Genomic DNA, 21258 nt, shown 5'->3' on the forward strand with positions numbered 1-21258 from the left:
GGTGCAGCAGGCGGCACAGGGTGCAGAAGGGGTGTGGGGTGCACCAGAGGGCTCAGGGCAGGGAGTTGGGGTGCAGGAGGGGTGTGGGATGTGGCAGGGGGGCTCAGGGCAGGGGTTGAGGTGCAGGCAGGGGGGCTCAGGGCAGGGAGTTGGGGTGCAGGAGGGGTGTGGGATGCAGCAGGGGGCTCAGACCAGAGTGTTGGGGTGCAGCAGGGGGCTCAGGGCAGGAAGTTGGGGGGCGGGGTGAAGGAGGGCTTCGGGTTCCAGGCTCCGGGGTGGCAGGCTGCCAGCCCCGGCCCCACTCCGGGAAGTAGCTGGAACCATGTCCCTGCGGCCCCTGGGGGAGGGGGGATGCAGGGCTCCCTTGCCGCTCCTCCTGGTACCTCCCCCGAAACTCCCATTGGCCGCGGTTCCCCATTTCCGGCCAATGGGAGCTGCAGGGGGCATGCCTGGAAGCCAGGGCAACACATGGATGGAGCCCTCTGCTTCTCCCCTCCTCCCCTGTCCGCAGGGATGTGATGCCAGCTGGCGCAGGGCAATCCCGCGGGTTTAGTTTGCCCACCCCTGGACTGGAGGTAGGCTGGGTGGGGCGGGCGTGGGCTGCAGGAAATAGCCCCGTGGGCCGCATGTTTGAGACCCCTGGTCTAGAGGAATGGAATCAACCCCAATATTTCAGGTCTTATTGTCACTACAAAAATGAAAGATTAACCTCTATTTCTACAGAGCTTTTCATACAAGCCAAGTATAAGGAGACCAAAGTTCAACTCTCAACAGACTCACTGTATGATCAGGGGTAAGTCACATCAACTCCCTGTGTGTCAGTTTCCCTAGCTGTGAAATGGGTACGACACTTACCCAGCTGTGCAAAATATTAAGATTTATGGATAAAAGCACTATGGGAGTTAAGCATTTGACCATTGTGATCACTTAGTCTGAGCTGTGTAACATAGGCCACAGAACTTCCCCCAAAAATTCCTACAGCATTTCTTTTAGAAAAACATCCTACCTTGATTTAAAGATTGTCAGTGATGGAGAATCCACCATGACTCTTGGTAAATTGTTCAAATGGTTGACTATCAAAAACAACCTTTATTTCTGGTCTGAACTTGTCTAGCTTCAACTTCCAGCTACTGGTTCATGTTGTATCTTTTCCCTGCTAGACTGAAGAGCCCATTATTAAATATTTGTTCCTCATGTAGATACTTACAGACTAATTAAGTCACTCCTTAACCTCTCTTTATTAAGCTAAGTAAATTGAGTTCTTTTAGTCTATCACCACAAGGCATGTTTTCAAATCCTTTACTCATTCTTGTGGCTCTTCTCTGAAGGTCTCCAATTTATCAATATCCTTCTTGAATTGTAGGCACCAGAACTGGCCCCAGTATTCCAGGGTGACATCCTGGTGTACTACAAAGCAGTATATTTTTCTGCAGTTATAGTATAAGGATAAGCAGCTTACAGTGTAAATTGCACTACACCTTTACACAGTACCAAGATACTTTCTGGCTCATAAAAGAAACAAACAAACAAAAAAACCCACAACTCAAACCGTTTGAAAACCCAATATGTTTAAAACCTGAAGTGCCTTAAGATAAATGACATTAACAGAGATAGTGCCTCAAGGCCACACATTCAGCAAACTTCCACTATTCAGAAAGTCTTGTTAGTGTACGCCTCACCCCTCAAGTCAGTTGATAAATACATCTGAAGGAATATCTGTTTCTTTTATCTCCTTCTACTGGAAGATATGTCTGAAGCTTGGCTCTTTTGTAACACTGTTAAAGGATGGATAAGTTTCTCAGTTATACAGTTACTCACTAGATACAGGATTCAAAAACAGCACTTATAAATACTTCAGCAAAAAGCCAATAGTACCAAGAAATTGGAAGTGCAAACCCACAGTACAAAACACCAAGCAGACAGAGACCCTTTTCTCATGTCATCAGTTAGACTGCATGCAAAAAGCCAGGAGGAAACACAGATCTATCCAAAGCTATTGCCACGGACCATGGATCACAATGGTCCACATGGCCTTTAGACCAAATAAAGAATGCTGCTGGGAAGCAAGGCATTAGGAAGCACTCCAGGAACAACAGACAACACAAAAAGAAGTTAGTGACTTGGAAGTAGAACTGAGATAGATCTACTGGTGGCTGTAGATAAATCCCCCACTCTATGGTCAAGATGAGGTTATGGGCTGATTCAACACTCCACCTCATCATTTCAACAGCAAGGGATGAGGACAGAGAATATCAAAGGACAAGTACCTCAACAAGGCTAAGGCTAGACTTGAACTGGGAATGAAACAAGCAAATCAAAGGGGCACTAATTAGATGCAACAGATATGTAAAACTAGTGATTATCAGGCAAACATTCAATTGCTCAGACATTCAACACACGAGAATACGAGGTTGCTAATCTGTAAACTCCTTCGTTTTCAGTTTAAAACTTTTAAAAAAATCCAGGGTTTTACAACAAACAACAACAACAAAAAAGGCATTCCCCCCCCCCGAATTTCACTCTACTTTTGTATCATTCAAATATAAAAAATAATTGTTTAATTAAGAAAATACAATACATTGTATGAGATATATGTATTACAATAATACATTAGTCTATGCGTATATGCAAAGCTGCCTGTTGAAGTAAGGCTGTGTATTAGTCTAGAAGATGCACACAATAAACAAACAGGTATGCACACAAACTCTGAAGTGCGTGCACATCTGAACATACTGACGAGTCTCATGCCCACCATGTACACATTTCAAGCTGTTAGCAGATAATGGTGTAAAGATTTGACTCACTAAAATGAGAAGACAATGAAAATCTGTATCAAAATGTTTCAGAACACTAGGAAGTACACTGAAGGACTTCACATAAGACAGCGAGGATTTATAAATATTTAAAATATTGGGCCCAATTATTAAATGTAAATATTTATAGGCTGATAGTTCTAAGTCTACAAAAGTATGTTTATTCAAATGAAAAGTTTTATTTGGGGATTAGAGATATATTTTCTTAAACTCAGAGGTGGCATTGTGCTTTGAGTTCTGTTTTAGTTCTGCAACAAACTAATGCTTTGAGTGGAATGCAATGTAATCTACTGAATATTCTCCCTCCCCATCCTTCTGTTCGCCAAAATGAACCCTTATATTTGCCCAGAAAAATTAATAATAGTTTTTTGCACCCAATTTTCAGCTGCTTTTGTTGTTGTTGTAACAAACATCAATAAATTCCTGGGAAAAAAATAAATAAAATAAAAAATGAAAACGAAGGGTCCTACTAATCTGAGAACAGTAATGTGGAGGAGGAACATTTTTGACAATACTATGGGATAAACAGATACTGACAAACACAGAGAACTCAAAATGCCCACAATTATTTTCCACACCACCCAACCCGTGCACAACTTTGATTCTGCATCCCCTCTTTTCTCCAATTAGTCATCGCATGTAAGCCAACAGACCTCCAACTCAAGTGTAGAGTCTCACTGGAGTCTTCCAGTTTATCAGGTTACTAACGTACTTTGACTAACCTCACTGACGCATCTACAGCCATCTTTACCTAAACTGCAGTATTCCATGTGCTCTATAGATCAAGTCAGTGCAATTTTTGGGACTGGCCAGAAGATGGCACCACAAGACTAATGTAACCAAATGAACTCTCAAATTTCTCAAAAAGAAGAACAGGAGGACTTGTGGCACCTTAGAGACTAACAAATTTATTAGAGCATAAGCTTTCGTGGACTACAGCCCACTTCTGTAACATCAAACATTTGAATTGACATTACAGATCACAGCCAAGCTTGACCCAAAGCTTTTGCATCTTAAAGTCATCATACACTCTTCCCCATTTGGGCAACAGATTTTAAGTGGAATTATTCAGCATGGTTACAAACACATGGACAGATATTTGCACTGGATTCACAAAAATCTGACCTCTACCTTAAAATTAGATTTGTGTTTACAAGCTGCCACTAATTTGGCCTAGAATTTTTTCAGCATTCCAAATCAAAATCATTCAATACTTGGCATTCAGAAAGACAGATATGTACACTCAATCTATCCCAGGTGTGGATTAGTCTAGATACAAATTAGCTTTGGAATGAAAATTCAAGACAAGCTGCCCAGTGAGAGGGCATGGGATGCCACATGCATGGGAATACTGGGTTAAAATTAGTCTTGGAAGGATGAAATTTTTAAAAGTAAATGTCAGTAAACATTGATTTCACCATGCACACACAGGGCAGTAAAAAAATATTTCCATTAATAATTGAAATTTACAGATAGGCAAAGAAAAAATGCTACTTGACTTTTTTTTTTTTTAAAAGAGTTTAAGGATATTTCTTTGTATATTTTGACACGTGCTGTTGACAATTTGTCTTAACAGTTATAAAGCTTTACCTTTTTTAGTCTCACAGTCTATTAATAAATTGTCTGACACCCTCCCAATAATTTCCTGCAACTTGAAAATTTAAATAAAGTTCTTAAAAATAAACATTGATATTATCCATCAAAACTACAAAAAAAAATCCTAAAAACTGAATTCTGCAAAGCCTAGTTAAAATGGATTCGACATACCATTTAAAGCCTCCTATAATGCTGATGGCCTGGTCTGCATCAGAAGACCAGGTGATGGGTCGCTGAACCACCACCTGGCGGAGTGTGAAAATGTGGTCCCCTGGATCAGAAGTGTTGACAAAGTACTCGAATACCCCAGTCTGATCAGCAAAATATGGAGCTTCACTAAAGGGCGGATTACCTATTCAAAGAACAACAAATCCAACAATGAGGGTTAGGTTTATTTCTTTTACTCCCATACACGCCTCAGGTTTTCAGAAAGTTCTTTTCAAAAGTATTCTCCATATTTATAATTTCTTCCATCGGCACATCTGTGCTTGAGAATCAACAGCAGCACAAAATTAGAGTGGCTAACTTCTACCATACAGTTCTTGCTGGTTCCAATATGGCCTCATTGACTGGGCATGCTATTAGGCTAAACCCCTTGGGCTATAGAATGTCCAAGAGCTTGTATTGCGCATCCTAGACCTCATCTAAGGGGATCTGAAGCTATTCTGCTACTCTCTGAAGTAGTTTTTAGAAATGTTTATGGTCATCTAGACTAAAGGACAAGGCAAGGATGAAGCAATCACCTCATCGAGCAAGGAAGAAATGGGTTAGCACTAGTGGTAACAGTGGATCTGGTTCATCTTCCTCCTCTTCCATAGGTTAGGAAGGCTCCAACAAATCCCCTGAGGGAAGGGGTGGTATGATTTCCCTACCGGCTCACACAGACTCTGGTTCTTGTGTATATGGGTCCCATGGTCCCCAATAAGGTCAATATGAGGGATTGAAAGTAGGCTGTGATGGTCACTAAGACGCAGAGTACCATTGGTCCAAGGGGGTGTCCCCACTTAATCAGATGAGACTGGAAGTAGGAGGCTCTCAATCCTCTGTCCAGACTGAACTCCCTCAGTGGAGAGGAAGATGGTTCCACTGGAACGTTAGACTCTCTGGAAGATAAGGTTGGGTCCGGTTCCATTGGTGGTACCAGTGTCAGGAAACCGTGGCTAATGAATGGAATGGGAGATGAGATTCTCCCCGGCATTAGAATTTTGCTGGGGAGGGTCAGTCCCAACAACAAAGGGGATTGCGAGTCCAGGAGGACAAAGATACAATATGATGTGGGGTTAGACATTGGAGCCTTAGATGGCTGAGTCTTGTCGCCCCGCACCCTCAGAGTCTGCATAATAAAGCTCTTAGTAATCTGTCGTTCCTTCCAAGGCTGTGACAGTATCACTGGTGTTAGCAATTCTGACCACATGGTTATTGCCAGTACCAACAGTTCACAATATTTTGGCTCTCAGGGCTTTCTGTTAGTGATACAGAGGTGTAGATGATGGGGGAGCAGTGCTGAAGACGACTTGCTCTTATGTGCCTTTTGAGCATGGTCATGAAGCTTACGAGGATCTAAGTCCTTGTGTCCTGGGTGAAAAAACTCATCCAACCTAGACATGATCAGGGAGGGATCCCTTTTCTTAGATCTAGGAAGGAATCCACTCTGATGTTTATGAAAGTGTCTCTTATTAAAGGTCCTTCGCTCAAGCTGTTACTGCTCCTGAATCAGACATCGAGCTAGAAACCACAATTCTCAACCTCTCAGGCTGATGTACAGGAGGATGGGTCTCAGTGGCCTGGATCCAACTGAGGCCTCATAACATGTTCCAGCAGGTGCTTCCCAAGCCAGAGTTCTCATGCCTGCCATGTTCTGCAAGGAAAGGAGCAGCTTATACCACACTTAGTGGAGACAGGAGCATCTCTAAGGCAGCAGAGGCAACTCTGGTGGTCATTGCTGATCAAAAAGGAGCGGGGGGCAAGGGACACAATTCTTAAAGCCTGGGAGCCTGGGCATAATCCAAGTCCCACAACAATGAATCGGAAGATTTCCCAGAATAGGGATCCTAATTAACTAACTACTTATCAAACTATGAAAACTATTAACAATAACTAACAATATATAAAACAAATATTTACAGGAAAGCATGTCAAAGAGGATCAATTCCAGGTACTTCAGGATTCTGACTCAGGCCATGTGGTCGTCAGAAGGAACTGGAGAGGTGTCAGTTGGGACTGCTAACTCTTTGGTATAGAGCACAAGGGGAACAACTGCGCAGATGCAGACCAGTGGACACCACTTGCTAGAAATCTAGTCTCAGGCGCGTGCACACCCACAGTGGAATACACATAGGAACCAGCACTTGAAGTATTCAGTATTTATACTCCAGGGCAGTCAGTAGCAGCCAGAAGGCTATACTATGTGTGATGTATTTCACTCTCTCACAGACCAGCTGAAGGGCTTGTCTACACTTCAGTGTAGACACTACCTACGCTGATCAGAGGGGTTCTCCCATCGGCGTAGGTAATCCACCTCCCCCAAGAGGCAGTAGCTAGGTCAGAGGAAGAATTCTTCCTTGACCCAGTGCTGTCTACAGGGATTAGGCCAGTTTAACATCACTCAGCAGTGTGGACTTTTCATACCCCTGAGCGATGTAACTGGGTCGACCTAACATTTTAGCGTAGACTAGGCCGTACTAATGCAGATTATTCATCTAAGCACCATAGCCCTTCTGCTCTCACAGGCAGCACAGACCTTAAGAAATTAAGAGTTGACTTACGAATGTTGAAATCATCCTTGTAATTTGAAGGAAAAGGCTTGGACTGAGGAGGATCTGGGTAAGTGCCTTTCCGGCCTGTCATGAGGGTAGTTAATGTGTAGACTTCATCCACATCCAGATTTAAGCTGAACATCCCTTCATGTACCTGTAATGAAAGAAAGCACAAGCTAAAAAAATGCAAGAGGCGGCTAAAGTGATCACATCAGCGAGTGCCAAAATAATGCAGCATTGCCTTTAACTTTCCGAGTTAACACCAAAGCATACCGTCTTGCATCAGTAGGTCTAATTTCCCTATAGGTATGTTGAGCTTTACCCCCAAACTCTGTACTTCACTCCATCCTCCAGTTAACTGCATCACTGCAAACTACCTATAAACAAGCTAATGAGGCACAGCCCTGTTTGTCCATTCCAAGCATGAAAGACACCAGGGAGCTTACTGTGAAGAGGAGAGGCAGCAGTTGGCAGAACAGAGATCATCTGGAAACACTCATTTACAACAGAATTTAAGTAAGGTCACATACTATTGAGAACAGCTTTTTTGAGAAGTGGTATTTATCGAGGCAATCAGCACCCAGTCTGCAGAAGCTTCTCTGTATTCTCATGTTCTCATTACTTGGGATATAACAGATTCACTGGCAACAGGGGTCCCTCTTCCCACACATTACTTCTAAATGTGTGGAGAGAACATCATCACAGAGAAGCAGCAGGTCCTGAAGAGGACATTGGGTCGAGGCTGTGAAGGTGGGATGTGGGGGGTCCCAGCCAGAGAAATATAAGGCCTTGACTCTGCAAATCCATGAGCAACAGAGTGCAAGACTGATGCAGTCTAGCACAAATGCAAATGTCAGGGACACGTAGGTGGGTGTAAGCAAGTTTAAGTGCTGCACTGAACAGTAAAGGCTCAGATCCACTGTGCACCTACTCCAGTGCTCAAGTGTACAGGGTAAAAAGAGGCAAGACCAGGGGAAAGAACAGAGTTTCTTTCTGAGTATATCATTATGCTAATGAATCGCTTAGCTACATCCTCCTCTCTCAAGATTCACTCCAGCTACCATGAAAGAGTGATGTGGCAGCCACGCAGCAGGGCTCTCACTAACAAAAGTATCAATGTCCCTTGAACTCAGCATCCTGCTCAGCACTTTATGATTACACAAGGAATACTGTACACCTACATCATATGGGGTCAAGCCCAAAGAGCCAAATTCTTTTCTCACACTGGGGTAAAGCTGAAGTAATTCCACTTTTTTACTTTGCACCTATACATGTAACATTCCACAACTGAGCTGGATAGGATTAAACCCCTAGTACATAAAATACAGAATGGCCAGAAGTCTTTGAACAAATCAGAGGTGTCAAAACCATTTTTATCTGTAAGCCAGGTTTTTCTTCCACTCCCCCCATCAGTCACCCAGAATAACAAAATGGCAAGGGTTTGAGGTAGGGTGACCAGATGTCCCGATTTTATAGGGACAGTCCCAATATTTGGGACTTTTTCTTATATAGGCTCCTATTACCCCCCCACCCTCTGTCACGATTTTTCACACTTGCTGTCTGGTCACCCTAGTTTGAGGAGAATTAACAGCGATCAGTAAGTAACAAACCCACCTTTACAGGAGGAAGAGGATGGAATAAGGTAGAATTTGCAGATTTGAAGCCAAGCTTAGTATACCACATTTTCAAGTTTTTCACTTTATGCTAGGAAGAAACATTAAAAAAAAAAAAAAACACTTTCATAAGATTCTTCTTTGGAAATACTGAGGATTTAAAGACATTTAAGTCTGTTTTAGTGAAACATGTTGGGTGGACAGCCCAAAAGACAACCATTATTTGCTTATCCACAGAACAGGTATAGCATGGGCAGTGGCAGCTCACAATTCCCTCACATCTGTGGGTCTCTGCCCCAGTACACAGGAACAGCTTTTATGAAGAGGGGAATTCACTCTTAATAGCCCATTGAATCCTTGGCTTCCATCAAGAATGCCAACAAGATGGCCAATTAGTGTCAACTGTGATGAAGGTTCTGATACAGACATCTACCTCCAGCAACTGGGCTTAGATTGCCTCATTCATTTCACAGAGCTATCTGGATAACTAATTGATCACAAGTTTTGATCACTAGTGCCTGGGCCTAATTGGAACCACTGAATAACGCAGCTGATGCATCCCAGCACTATAGGAATGTGAGGGCAACTATAATTCTGTTACTTAAAAACAATCATTCAACAAAATTCTAGAGTTTGAATTTAGTCACAGTGAAGTTAGCAAGAGAAAAATCTAGAGTTAGAGACGTGGTGTGTACACTGTTCCTACAGGATACCTTATACAATTTTCCTGGCAAGCCATATGGCATAAGAGCAGTACCACTTGGGGCAGTAGGGGAGGCTGTGTTCCAAGAGCAATGATTGAGGGCTGCTCGTAAGTCTTTTATTCCATTATTCCAGTGGTGACTGAGGCACTATTTGCCCCGGCAACACAGCAGCCTGTACAGCTGTGAAGGGAGAGGAACCAATCCTACTAGAAATTAAAACCTAAGAACGTTCAAACACTTTTGCCTTCTGATAAGTAACTCCCCAAATCTGCCATTTAACAAAGACTAGTTACTGTGGCTATTGGAGCATGGCTCACGTTTTTCCCAGCTGAGCTGCACTCATCCACCCACCGAGAGGTATCCAGACTACCTTTTCATGGAGCAGAATGTTTAAGCTGAAACATAGGCCTCTCTTTTTCAGCAGAATAGCTACAGGAGGAGGTAACAAACTGTTTCACAGAAGAGGATTTGTCCCCATTAAGTGAGTGTTAAACATGCCCACAAGGGAGGGAGAAAGTTGTGGATTTCTCCTCTCCACACCACCAAAAAGTATTTTCAGGAAAACATTAAGGAAAAAACAGTAACATTCTTTGAATGCTTTTTGGAGTTGGGGGAATCAGTTTTTGGTAGGTGAAGGTGATCATAGTGTAACAAATCGTTCTTCTGTGAATACAATAATTATGTAAGTCTCTTATATACCTTATAGAATGAGAACGACAGCGCTCATCTTTCATCCCCCAAAGTATAGACCTCCACCACATAAGTAAAGGAGAACTTTCAGCTTACAGTAGTAGTCAGTCCCTTATCCGTTGCGTGGCTACAATTTTAGAAGCCAACATCACGCACATGCACAAAGCCAGTTCATTACGCAGTGACATCTCATTTTGTTATAAGCCCAGTGTACATGTATCAAACGATATGCAGCAGCCTGATGTCCCTGAATACATTTATATGATACATACACACAAATATTTACTTACAAAGGATCCTTTGAGGTAGAAAGTTGCTTTCTGAGGTGACACAATGAAGGGAAGCAGTGGAGGCCTGATACACTGAGAGTGGCGATAAGTCTGGAAAGAAAATGAATGGAACAGATGCGAACATACATCACTGAAATCGGTCATTTGCCAATTTTGATGGGAGTCAAGATCTCCAAGTATGAGCCAAAAGCCATAAACGTTAACAAAATGGTAACAAAAGGGATCTGATAAATTGGTTTGGTTCCAAGTTCACTGCTATTTTGGGGGTAATGGAAGTTAGAGTCAGAGAACAGCAGACCATATTTTTATTTGGGATGCTGCTTAAATCAGCAATGTGACAGGGTGCCCAGGACTCCTTGCCAATCTAATGGAACTAAGGCAATTAAGGAGCTGGAGAAAGAACTGATCACACCCTTCACCAGTAGGACTAAAACACACACAAAATTGATTTGCGTGAAGATGAGACCAAGTTAAATGAACTCTGCATCCAGATAATAAATCTTGCAGTAGTTTGATTTCTGCAGGAATGATGACCAAGATTTTCTGAAGTGATGCTTTTTGGGTACCCAATTTGAGAAGCCTTAAACAAGCGTGATTTTCAGGGGTGAAGGGTTGCTCAGAACTCTCTGAAATCAGACCCCTTTAAGGTATCTCAAACTGGGCCCAAAAATCCCAAGTCACATTTAGACCTGCATGTGGCCCAGAAAGAAAAAAAAAAAAGCTTAAAAAATTCTAACATCCCCTAGCCCTGCTTCATCTGTTGTTCCCTCTCACTATAAACTTTTTATCTTTTTCTGGGATATTCAAGCCCTCCGCCTGATTTTAAAATATTATGCCTACTCAATCAAGGAACTCACAATACCACATGACCAAGGCCCTTCATTTTCAGTTTTTAATTTATGTAAATCTTCCTGGGAATTTATCAGTGTTTATTACAAAATTAAAAAAAAAAAAAAAAACAGGTGAAAAATCAGTGCAAAAATTAACTTTACACACAGTTTGCTGGGTGAATATTGGGGGACGGGAGGACAGAACAGCAACAAATAGAGAAAAGTAAAAGAATATTGAAAGTAAAAGCAGTTTAATGCAATGGTTTATTTCATGAACTGTACATTAAATACACATACACATGCATATCTTCTACATTAACTTAATTTAATAGATAGATGTGTTTGTTAATAAGGTAGTCTATCTAATATAATATACTGTATTTTCTTCACAATCAGCATTTTCATGTACTTACGTGATCCAAAGTTCAGGTGAAAAAAAGAAAGAAAGAAAGGCATTTGATACGGTCTCGCATGATATTCTTATCGATAAACTAGGCAAATACAAATTAGATGGGGCTACTATAAGGTGGGTGCATAACTGGCTGGATAACCGTACTCAGAGAGTTGTTATTAATGGTTCCCAATCCTGCTGGAAAGGCGTAACGAGTGGGGTTCCGCAGGGGTCTGTTTTGGGACCGGCTCTGTTCAATATCTTCATCAACGACTTAGATATTGGCATAGAAAGTACGCTTATTAAGTTTGCGGATGATACCAAACTGGGAGGGATTGCAACTACTTTGGAGGACAGGGTCATAATTCAAAATGATCTGGACAAATTGGAGAAATGGTCTGAGTTAAACAGGATGAAGTTTAACAAAGACAAATGCAAAGTGCTCCACTTAGGAAGGAAAAATCAATTTCACACATACAGAATGGGAAAAGACTGTCTAGGAAGGAGTACGGCAGAAAGGGATCTAGGGGTTATAGTGGACCACAAGCTAAATATGAGTCAACAGTGTGATGCTGTTGCAAAAAAAGCAAACATGATTCTGGGATGCATTAACAGGTGTGTCGTGAGCAAGACACGAGAAGTCATTCTTCCGCTCTACTCTGCTCTGGTTAGGCCTCAGCTGGAGTATTGTGTCCAGTTCTGGGCGCCGCATTTTAAAAAAGATGTGGAGAAATTGGAAAGGGTCCAAAGAAGAGCAACAAGAATGATTAAAGGTCTTGAGAACATGACCTATGAAGGAAGGCTGAAAGAACTGGGTTTGTTTAGTTTGGAGAAGAGAAGACTGAGAGGGGACATGATAGCAGTTTTCAGGTATCTAAAAGGGTGTCATGAGGAGGAGGGAGAGAACTTGTTCACCTTAGCCTCTAAGGATAGAACCAGAAACAATGGGTTTAAACTGCAGCAAGGGAGGTCTAGGTTGGACATTAGGAAAAAGTTCCTAACTGTCAGGGTGGTTAAACACTGGAACAAATTGCCTAGGGAGGTTGTGGAATCTCCGTCTCTGGAGACATTTAAGAGTAGGTTTGATAAATGTCTATCAGGGACGGTCTAGACAGTATTTGGTCCTGCCATGCGGGCAGGGGACTGGACTCGATGACCTCTTGAGGTCCCTTCCAGTCCTATAATCTATGATTCTATGATTCTATGAAAGAAAATCACTAGAAGCCAGATAATACTGGAATAACCTGGGAATTTTTCAGTATAAAAAAGGCAGTAAACTGAAAATGAAGGGCCTTCCCCATGACCAACCACAACTAATCAACAGCTCAAATTTCAAAGGGCAGGAGAGAATAAAGACCATCTTCCAAGACCCCCATCACCAGAGACTGGTGAGGAGGACTGTACTGACCCTCAAACCACCACTGAAGAGGCTGGTGAACGTCAGTACTTGTTTAAAAAAAAAAACCACACACATTATAAAATATGATAGAACATGCAGAGTAAATATTAGAAACAAATATTTCAAAGCCCAAAGATGCTACTGTATCTATACAGTAAAAAGGCTGGAAAGCTCTCGTTACATACTGAACTTGTTAATGTGACTTAAGAAGTAAAAGAATAAAGTGCCTATAAAGGTTAAAACTGTAGTAAATACTTTATTCATCTAACAGTTTTCTACTGCACTGTGTCACAAGTTAAGCCTGCGATACAAGACTGACACACACCCTGATTTCCAGGAAGATCTACATAGCTGTACCATCCAAGCACAGGCAGACAAGAGAAGGATCTCTATTTGCTCTCCCTGGCAAAGCTGCAAGCAGCACATACATAATGAGTTTCTGCAAGACAATTTTTTTCAGAAAAATCCTCCTAAATCTCTACTGCTTTGTTGGTTATTGGAGAACATTACCATAGTTTCAATGATGATAGTAAGGTTGCCTAGGCCATCGGTCAGAGCTACATAGCTGCCACCATCTTTTAAATGTCCATCCACCTGCAGGTAGTGCCAGCCAGGGTGGGTAAACTGGGTCGTGTGTGCTGTGCAATAGTGAAAAGAAACCAAAGGAAAAAAAAAAAAAGTCAGCATTCATTCCAGGAAGGTCATCTTGCTACCATTTTGTAACTTTGATGCCACTGGTTTTACAACCATACACTTTACTTTGAGAGAAATCTCCATAGAATTTACAAGGCACGACTTCTGGCTAGTTAATTGGAAAGAGACCAAAGAATCAAGAAGGTGGGTATAGCTGATTCTTATGTCTGAACCCCTTGCTACATGATACATTTTTCTGTCTGCAGATGAATAGCAGAAGATCCAATATAGGGGAACTTCACATGATCCTGCCACATAGGGGAAGGGGCAGGTCACCTGATCTGGTGACCAACTCTGCAGAAACAAGAAAGGTTATGGGTGGACCAGAGGGTGGCCACTGGATACATATATACATAAATTTTTATATACTAGATAGACAGTGCAAAGTGATGGTTTACAATCTCAACCATCACAAACAGAACATAAGAGTACTCCAGTTCTGTTTTCTTTTCCTCCCCCTCAGAACTCGAGTACCCAGATATTTTGCAGATAAAATAGAAAATAAAAATCAGGCACAGAGTCCTAGGTTTTACAGAGGTTTTAGCTCAAAGCCCTTTTTTTTAGAAACACAAAAATGTTACAAAACCCAAAAACAGTCGTTTGCAATGAAAACAGAGATCTTTAATAATGGGAGCCATGAACTACATTGATGTGATTCTTGTACGTGTGGCACAAGTCAGAGCAGAGAACCAGATCTCATTCCCTGTAAGGATTTCTTCCTGCCCCCATTCTAGTTAAAATGATTAAGGGAGAGTCTTCCAGTTGCTAACGAAGTAAAAATGTTCAATAAAAGTACTGTATCCAATAAAAAGTGAACATAAAAGAAAATTATTAAACACCAAAAATAGGGGACTTTGTACTACTTTAATTTAGCATAACAAAAACAACCCAGAGTATTGTATTGTCTATACTTTATAGGTCTATCTGAACTTTTTATTTACCTGTGATCCAGATGGGACCTTCCACTGCATAATAGCCACTCCATGGCTCTTGCGCTGTCATTAATCCATCTCGACCAAAGGGCAAAACTTCATAATAACTAGCCACCAAATTCCAAGCAATGGTGCTGGAAAATAGTTTTGTTTTTAAAGTCACAATAGTTTTGAGTGCAGAAAATTTAACAAAATATTTCTGATAGTGCTGAGATTGAACACCCATGTGTGTCTGCATAAACTAAACATTTCAATGGAGCTACTTCCTTTGGCAGATATTAAACAATGTTGATAAGAACAGATAGTAGATAATGTTTTCACCTCTCAGTGGTGGGACGTACAGAATGTGGCAGCTCTGCAGGTATCTGTGTTTCTATACTTGTGCACCTAAAGAAAGTTTAGGAAGACTAGCAAGACTAACTTGACTAAAAAGTATTGCAAGATCCTTAGTATGCTCAACTTGCACATCCTAACCTCATTTGCAGTAGAGCCCTTAATTAAAGCATCCGTTTATCAATTTATGATATTTGCTCAATTCACCACATCAGGTCTTTGGGAAATTTGAAGAGGAAAAGTCAAGCACTTGGTTTATATATGAAGAACTTTTAAGGCTATAATATGGTTTTAAGCACTAGTGAAAAAAGCTAAATGAAGTAACTTGTGGAATGAACTCTTTTTACCCACCCAAAACAGACAGCAGCAGCGCAACCTTTACCCCACATTGTCCTCTCAAGGAACCTCAGTCATTAAAGGAAAAGTTCTCAGTACACCAAAAAAGCATTAGTCTGATCAACTACTTTTGAAAAAATTAAAGAAACCCAAAAATCAAGAGAGCTTGTTCTCAGATTGGCATATTTGCATGTATAAAATTACAGCCCCCATTTGTGATGGCATACATATCTAGTCGCTGCTGTGGGCAAACAATAGTTATTCTTTTAGTACCCCCTGGTATGTGCCAGTACCTAATTCCCACAAGTGGTCATTATAACTGTGTACCACTGTGCACCTGAATTTTTAAAAAGGGGTCCTAAAAAGTCGACAAAAAAGATGCTCAGAAGAAAACTTTTTGCTTTGTACACTAAACAACTTGTTCTATTTAAATGTTCAAGAGCTCCAACTTGGCTGACAGGAACTACAGCAAATTTCAGTCCAAAGGCATGCAGATAATTAGATACTAGCCTGTTTTCTGTAGAAAGGCCAACATGGTTTTATTATTCAATGTAAACCAGATATGGATCTGCTTGTAATACTTGATGAATATTGTGTGTTGATGTGGTTATTGGGATGTTTACTGTATGAATATGTTGGTTTAGTTTAATAGAGGACTGTAAGAAAAAACAAGCAGAAAGGGAAAAAGAATGACTCAAGATAAGACACTACTGAGCAAACACTTGATAGCTTTTTAGAGAGCATGCCATGACTAGAGCAGATTGGGAATCTTCCAGTGGATTGTTTTACTGTCTGAACATGCCAATTCATCGACAGTGAATCGTTTCAAAGGATAAGGTAGATTTTGACCGATTTCCATTTCAAAAAGAATCATGAAGCATTTTGACATCAAAATGGAATGTTTTGAAATTTTAGGAACCAAACATTGATTTTTCATTTTGAGATTCCTTCTCATTTCAATATTTTATATTATAAACATTTTTTAATTTAAAATGTTGAAATCTGAACAAAACCTTTTGATCAATCCAACCTCTTTCTCCATCCACACCCCCCAGACCCCAATTTCATTTTGTGGGAAATTTCCAACTTTTTTGGTTTTATTGTTTTTCAGAACAGACTTTCCCACAAAACAGTTCACACCCGCCTCTAGCCAAGACAGGAAAAGGCCTGGGAACCAGAAAATTAAAAGAAAAGAACTGTGGCAGATTTAAAACAGAAAAATCTCTCAAGGGGGTTAGGGAGGGGCATAAGGGGGAGTTGTTCAGCAGAACCAGATGAAAATGCAGGTACCTGCTGGGGTATGTCAAGTTAGGCCTCCCTAGGTTATCATCAGGGGGTGGTAAGCCTTTAGATCAGACAGATGTGTGTTGATTGTTGCTATAAAATCCTCCTCTCTCTCTCTCTCATGTGTTTTCCTACTCCAAAACATACACTTTTCTCTTAAGGATGCTGTTTTGTCACCACTGTCAGACCCCCAAAGAAAAGAACCACAGCTGTCCAAACTCAGCTGGATCTGCTGGGTAATCACGGTTGAAACACAGACACCGCGGCCCACAGTCTGGTCTAAAAGTGGTCAAACTGTGGAATTCCAGCCAGGAGTAGTAAAGACACAAGGCCTGACACCTGAGGGGTGCACTCAAAGAGACCAGAGAAGTACAGATAGCCTTGTAACCATGACACTATGCTGAAGTTATGAAAATAACTGACTGCATGCAAAACTTACGATGTCATATTTCCATTCACATAGTTCTGGTTCAGGATCCGAGCCCAGCAGCCTGCACCCACTTCATCATTGAAAGTGCTATAGTCTTCTGAAGCCCATAGTTTCTTCTGAGTTGCTAAGGCACTAGCCACTGTTTTTGTTCCAGGGTAATGAGCCCTGGATAGCATTTCAAAAAAAGGACAGCACTTAACACAAGAAAAGCAGGAGAACTCAAGACACATTCAATTATTAGCTCAAAGCACCAACAAAATGACTGGTGCCAAAAAAAAAAAAAAAAGTCATATGTGGATTTCACTCCAGAGAATCGTACTAGTTAGATCCAGAAGAGAGCTAGAATATTTAATAATTTAGCCCCATCTGTGCCAATGAACAATTTTTCCTTATAATGTATTCTGATGCTTTAGCAAGTCTAGTTTTAAATATCAAATGCAAATCAGGCTTTTTTATTCCATATCCCAGGGTGCACATTTTTTCCTGATATTCAGCACTAGTGCCCTCATACTTTTATCCCATTGCTGCTAATTATACCACCTTGTACCACCCTAAATAAATCCTCTCCGGGGTTTTTATGACTTTCACATACTTATGGATTAATAATAATGCTTAGCACTGGGTATCTTCAAAGCCCTATACATACAGTGAGATCTCCCCTTAGTCATCACTTAACCAAGCTATTTATGCTTACGCTTATACTCTTTCCTCAGAGATCAAATCTTTGAATTTTCAGCAAGTATATTGTTAAAGCCAAAAGAAAAAGCATTGAAAGTTTGGAGCAGCTGCAATAAACTGAGGTTCTGTACAGAATATGATAGGAGTTCTGCTTATTTCTCTTTGCCAGATCTTTCCTACTCTTATTGGAGATATTTGTTCTCAAAGAAGACCTTTTGTGCTCAAACTGGTTTGGTTACCACTGATTCACTAACGCAATTTCGTCTTACAACAGTTTCAAAGGCTTTCTTTCAGACAATAAGGGGCATTTTTAGTTTTCCCTCAGATAACAGAGTAACCAACAAGGAAGCAAACTTAACTACACACTGAAAACAAAACCATAAACTCTATAGATAGAGGTCTGAGAAGGGTCCTTAATATTAGTCTAATATAGAGGCAGGAGGAACCTTGCTGATTTGTGGGCAAGGAAAGGAAATAATATTTCTAAAACAAAGAAGAAAGAATTCAACTAAGTGATCTGTTTTCCTTTAAGAGGAGTATGGACCATCTCCAGATATGGTACTCATTCACGTATAGCTTTACTAAGCTAATAAAGGCATAATACAATGCTCATAAATACGTTGAATATTCATCCCTCTGCTGTTAGGCTTACTGTATACACATTCAACTCTTTTTGGTTTGGAAGCAAAAATGTAAGTGACTAAAATATTAACTTTGATGCTTCAGTGATTAGATGAAAAGCATAGTTTGTAGAGACAGATGTAAAGCAGAGAGGGAGTAAAATGTGCACTTCTATGCCCCTCTCTCGAAGGCTCTCAAAATGCTTTACAAACATTATTACTCAGCACCCCTGGCAGATACTATCCCCATTTCACAGAAGAGGGGGAAAAAAGATGCAAAGTGAGTTGCTCAAGATCACGCAGGAATGCAATGTAATAAAACACAAGTCTGGGTATTGGTTTTAACTACAAAGACCAAGCTCTCTCTCTCTCTCTCTCTCTCTCTCTCTGTGAGTGTGTGAAAATAAATAAGAGGTGGAATAATCAAATAATGTGAATGAGAGGAGAGCATTAAGAAGAGGGGATGACCAAAGGATTAAGGTTAAAAAAGAAGTAGCTGAAACTGGGTCTTGCAAAAAGGGCAGAAAGACCATTTTCAGAACATATTTATGAGCAGCTTTGCTCCACTTCCAGACCACATCCTATCAGACAACCCCCCCACCCACTCCCCTTTGTTTCATTAGTGTGTGCTTAAGTGGAACAGTCTCACCAAAAGTGAGAAGTGGGTCATTCTCCCCCCCTCCCCCCAGATGCTAGTGAATGAGCAATAATCATGAACTCTCTGCTCCTTGGACACTACCTGTACCCTAGGTGCTTTGGTTTCTTTTATTAAGACCTAAATGACTCCACATAGAGTAGGCCACAGCTCAAGCCTCATTACCCCATGGGCTGACTTTTTATAGCTATAGTAATTAGCTGATTCACTCACACTGCCAAGCACCAGTTTTTAAACATCTAATGGCACCAAATAAGCATTCACCATCAGAATAGCCCTTCAATATGCTCTCAGTCTGCTGAATCCATCACTACTTTAAAACTTATGAGGACACTAGACTGGGTTGCAATCTTCTTTTAAGTTATCCTTTCCACCCGAGCACCTCAGCTACACTGACCTGACAAATAAGGTATATGGCACACAGCAAGAGGTGCACTGTGCCACAGAACAAGTTCCTTTCACAGAGAGCAAAAGGCCAGATTCTTCACGTCTTCCAACTTCCTCAGCAGAGCAAGCTGTTCCCATCTCTTCTGTAGATTCCCCAACAGCCTTAGAGCTAGAACAGCTGGTTCCTATGCCACCCCCACCTCTTCCCACCCCCCACCCCAACGCCCCGAGCATGCTCCAACACAGGGGACACGGCCACAGCATACTGCTCTGAAGCTACCCCTAGCTAGCAGACTGGTGTGTGGTGGGAGTTAGTGTGCTATGGAGTGTATAAAACTAGTTAAAGCAGTGGTCTCCAAACTTTTCACAGTCTCACCTCACCTTACCTGTGTCCGCGCACACACACCCCAACCCAGGGCCAGAAGGGGGGCCACGGCTCCTGGAGGGAGGGGGTGGGGGGAGAGCACAGACAGGTAAGGGGGCCGAGGCTGGGGCCACAGCCAGGGCTGGAAGCGGAGCTGGGGGCCAATGCTAGGGGCCAGGAGTGGAATCCGTGGCCAAGCCATGGTCAGGGGCCCAGGCTGGGGCCAGAGGCGGAGCCAGAGCAGAGCTGAGGGCGAAGCAGGGCTGGGTGGTGCTTCCTCCCTGACCCTTGGGGAGGCTGGCCCAGGCCCTGCTGTGCCCCCGCTCCCTCTCAGGGGGCCACACCTCACAGTTTGGGGACCACTAGGTTAAAGTGTTAGAACGTCATAACTGGCTCCCTGGTATCTCTTCCTTCTCAGCTTCTCCCCATCTCTGGGTGGCAGCAGAGAATTTGAGCCCTACAGGCTAAAGTTAGGAGTGATCCATATCCTAGTTAGGAGTGATCCATAAAGCTGGGATGCATTAACAGAATAGGTAAGATTTTAGGACTTATTTTACAGCAGCAAAGAACTAAAGACACCTTAACAGGGAAGCTGCTCCAAACATATGGAAGAAGAGGAAGTATAGTAGCAGGAGTGGGCAATGGGGGACAAGAGAGAAGCTTGGATGGAGAGCAGGTAGTGAGAGGTAGATAGGAATGGAGTTCCACAGAATTAGCATTGTTAGCTCAATGCCAAAAGAGGAAAAGGCACTGCAAAATTCCAGTAAGGGGAGAGTTGGTAAGAATCCTCTGAAGATATTATTTTAGCAGACACATTGTAGAAAAAATTGAAAGTATGTGGAGGGAAGAGATAGGACAAGGCCAGTACATAGGATGTAGGACGATGGGAAATTAACAAGCCAGCATGAAGTATTGGCAGAAGGAATGAGTTTTGAAAAGGCTATACAGAAGTAAAACAGAATGATACTAACAACATCATGTTTTTAATAAAGGAGGGAAACTGCTCTTGCTTTTGACATTTATTCTCCATTCCACAGCCATTGGCTAAGTAGTATTTTCATTGCCCCCTTCCATTTAAAAAACCAAACAAAAACAAAAACAAAATCTTTCAGACAAGAAGGAGCAATGTATTGAGTGTTGCATTTTTCAAGAAACACTGGGACAATCTTTTTGCTGTGTGTTTGCACAGTGCCTAGCACAATGGGGTCCTGGATCCATGACCAAGGTACCTAAATTCTACTATAATACATGTCTAGATATTATCAAGCATTTTAACATTAAATATATCTTTGTATAGTAGGTGATGGACTAGTAGCACTCCCATAGAAAAACAGTCCAGTGAGTGGCAGAAGTTTTGCATGAGGGAACTAAATTAAATCCCAGTTAGAGCAACAAGGTAAAAAAATAATTTTTAGGAAACAAATCTCATAACTGAAGGTGGAATTAACAGTAATCTACAGTGAA

General features: G+C 41.6%; 1 protein-coding gene across 4 annotated transcripts in view; it reads right to left on the reverse strand.

Annotated features, from left to right (window-relative positions):
- Positions 1-21258, reverse strand: part of GALC (galactosylceramidase) — a 59149-nt gene that overhangs the window by 9708 nt on the left and 28183 nt on the right. For 2 of the 4 annotated variants that reach the window (XM_008165699.4, XM_024103155.3), the window contains 7 exons: positions 17100-17255; positions 14717-14841; positions 13593-13720; positions 10463-10552; positions 8780-8869; positions 7175-7319; positions 4581-4761 (listed from right to left, as the gene is read on the reverse strand). In XM_008165699.4, the coding sequence (XP_008163921.3) occupies positions 4581-4761; positions 7175-7319; positions 8780-8869; positions 10463-10552; positions 13593-13720; positions 14717-14841; positions 17100-17255 (915 nt within the window). Of the gene's footprint in view, positions 1-1679; positions 1776-4580; positions 4762-7174; positions 7320-8779; positions 8870-10462; positions 10553-13592; positions 13721-14716; positions 14842-17099; positions 17256-21258 lie in introns of all 4 variants that reach the window. The other 2 variants (XR_010600721.1, XM_042858579.2) reach the window with 2 other exon arrangements.

This window comes from Chrysemys picta, chromosome 4, assembly GCF_011386835.1.
Source record: "Chrysemys picta bellii isolate R12L10 chromosome 4, ASM1138683v2, whole genome shotgun sequence".
Classification (NCBI taxonomy): domain Eukaryota; kingdom Metazoa; phylum Chordata; order Testudines; family Emydidae; genus Chrysemys; species Chrysemys picta.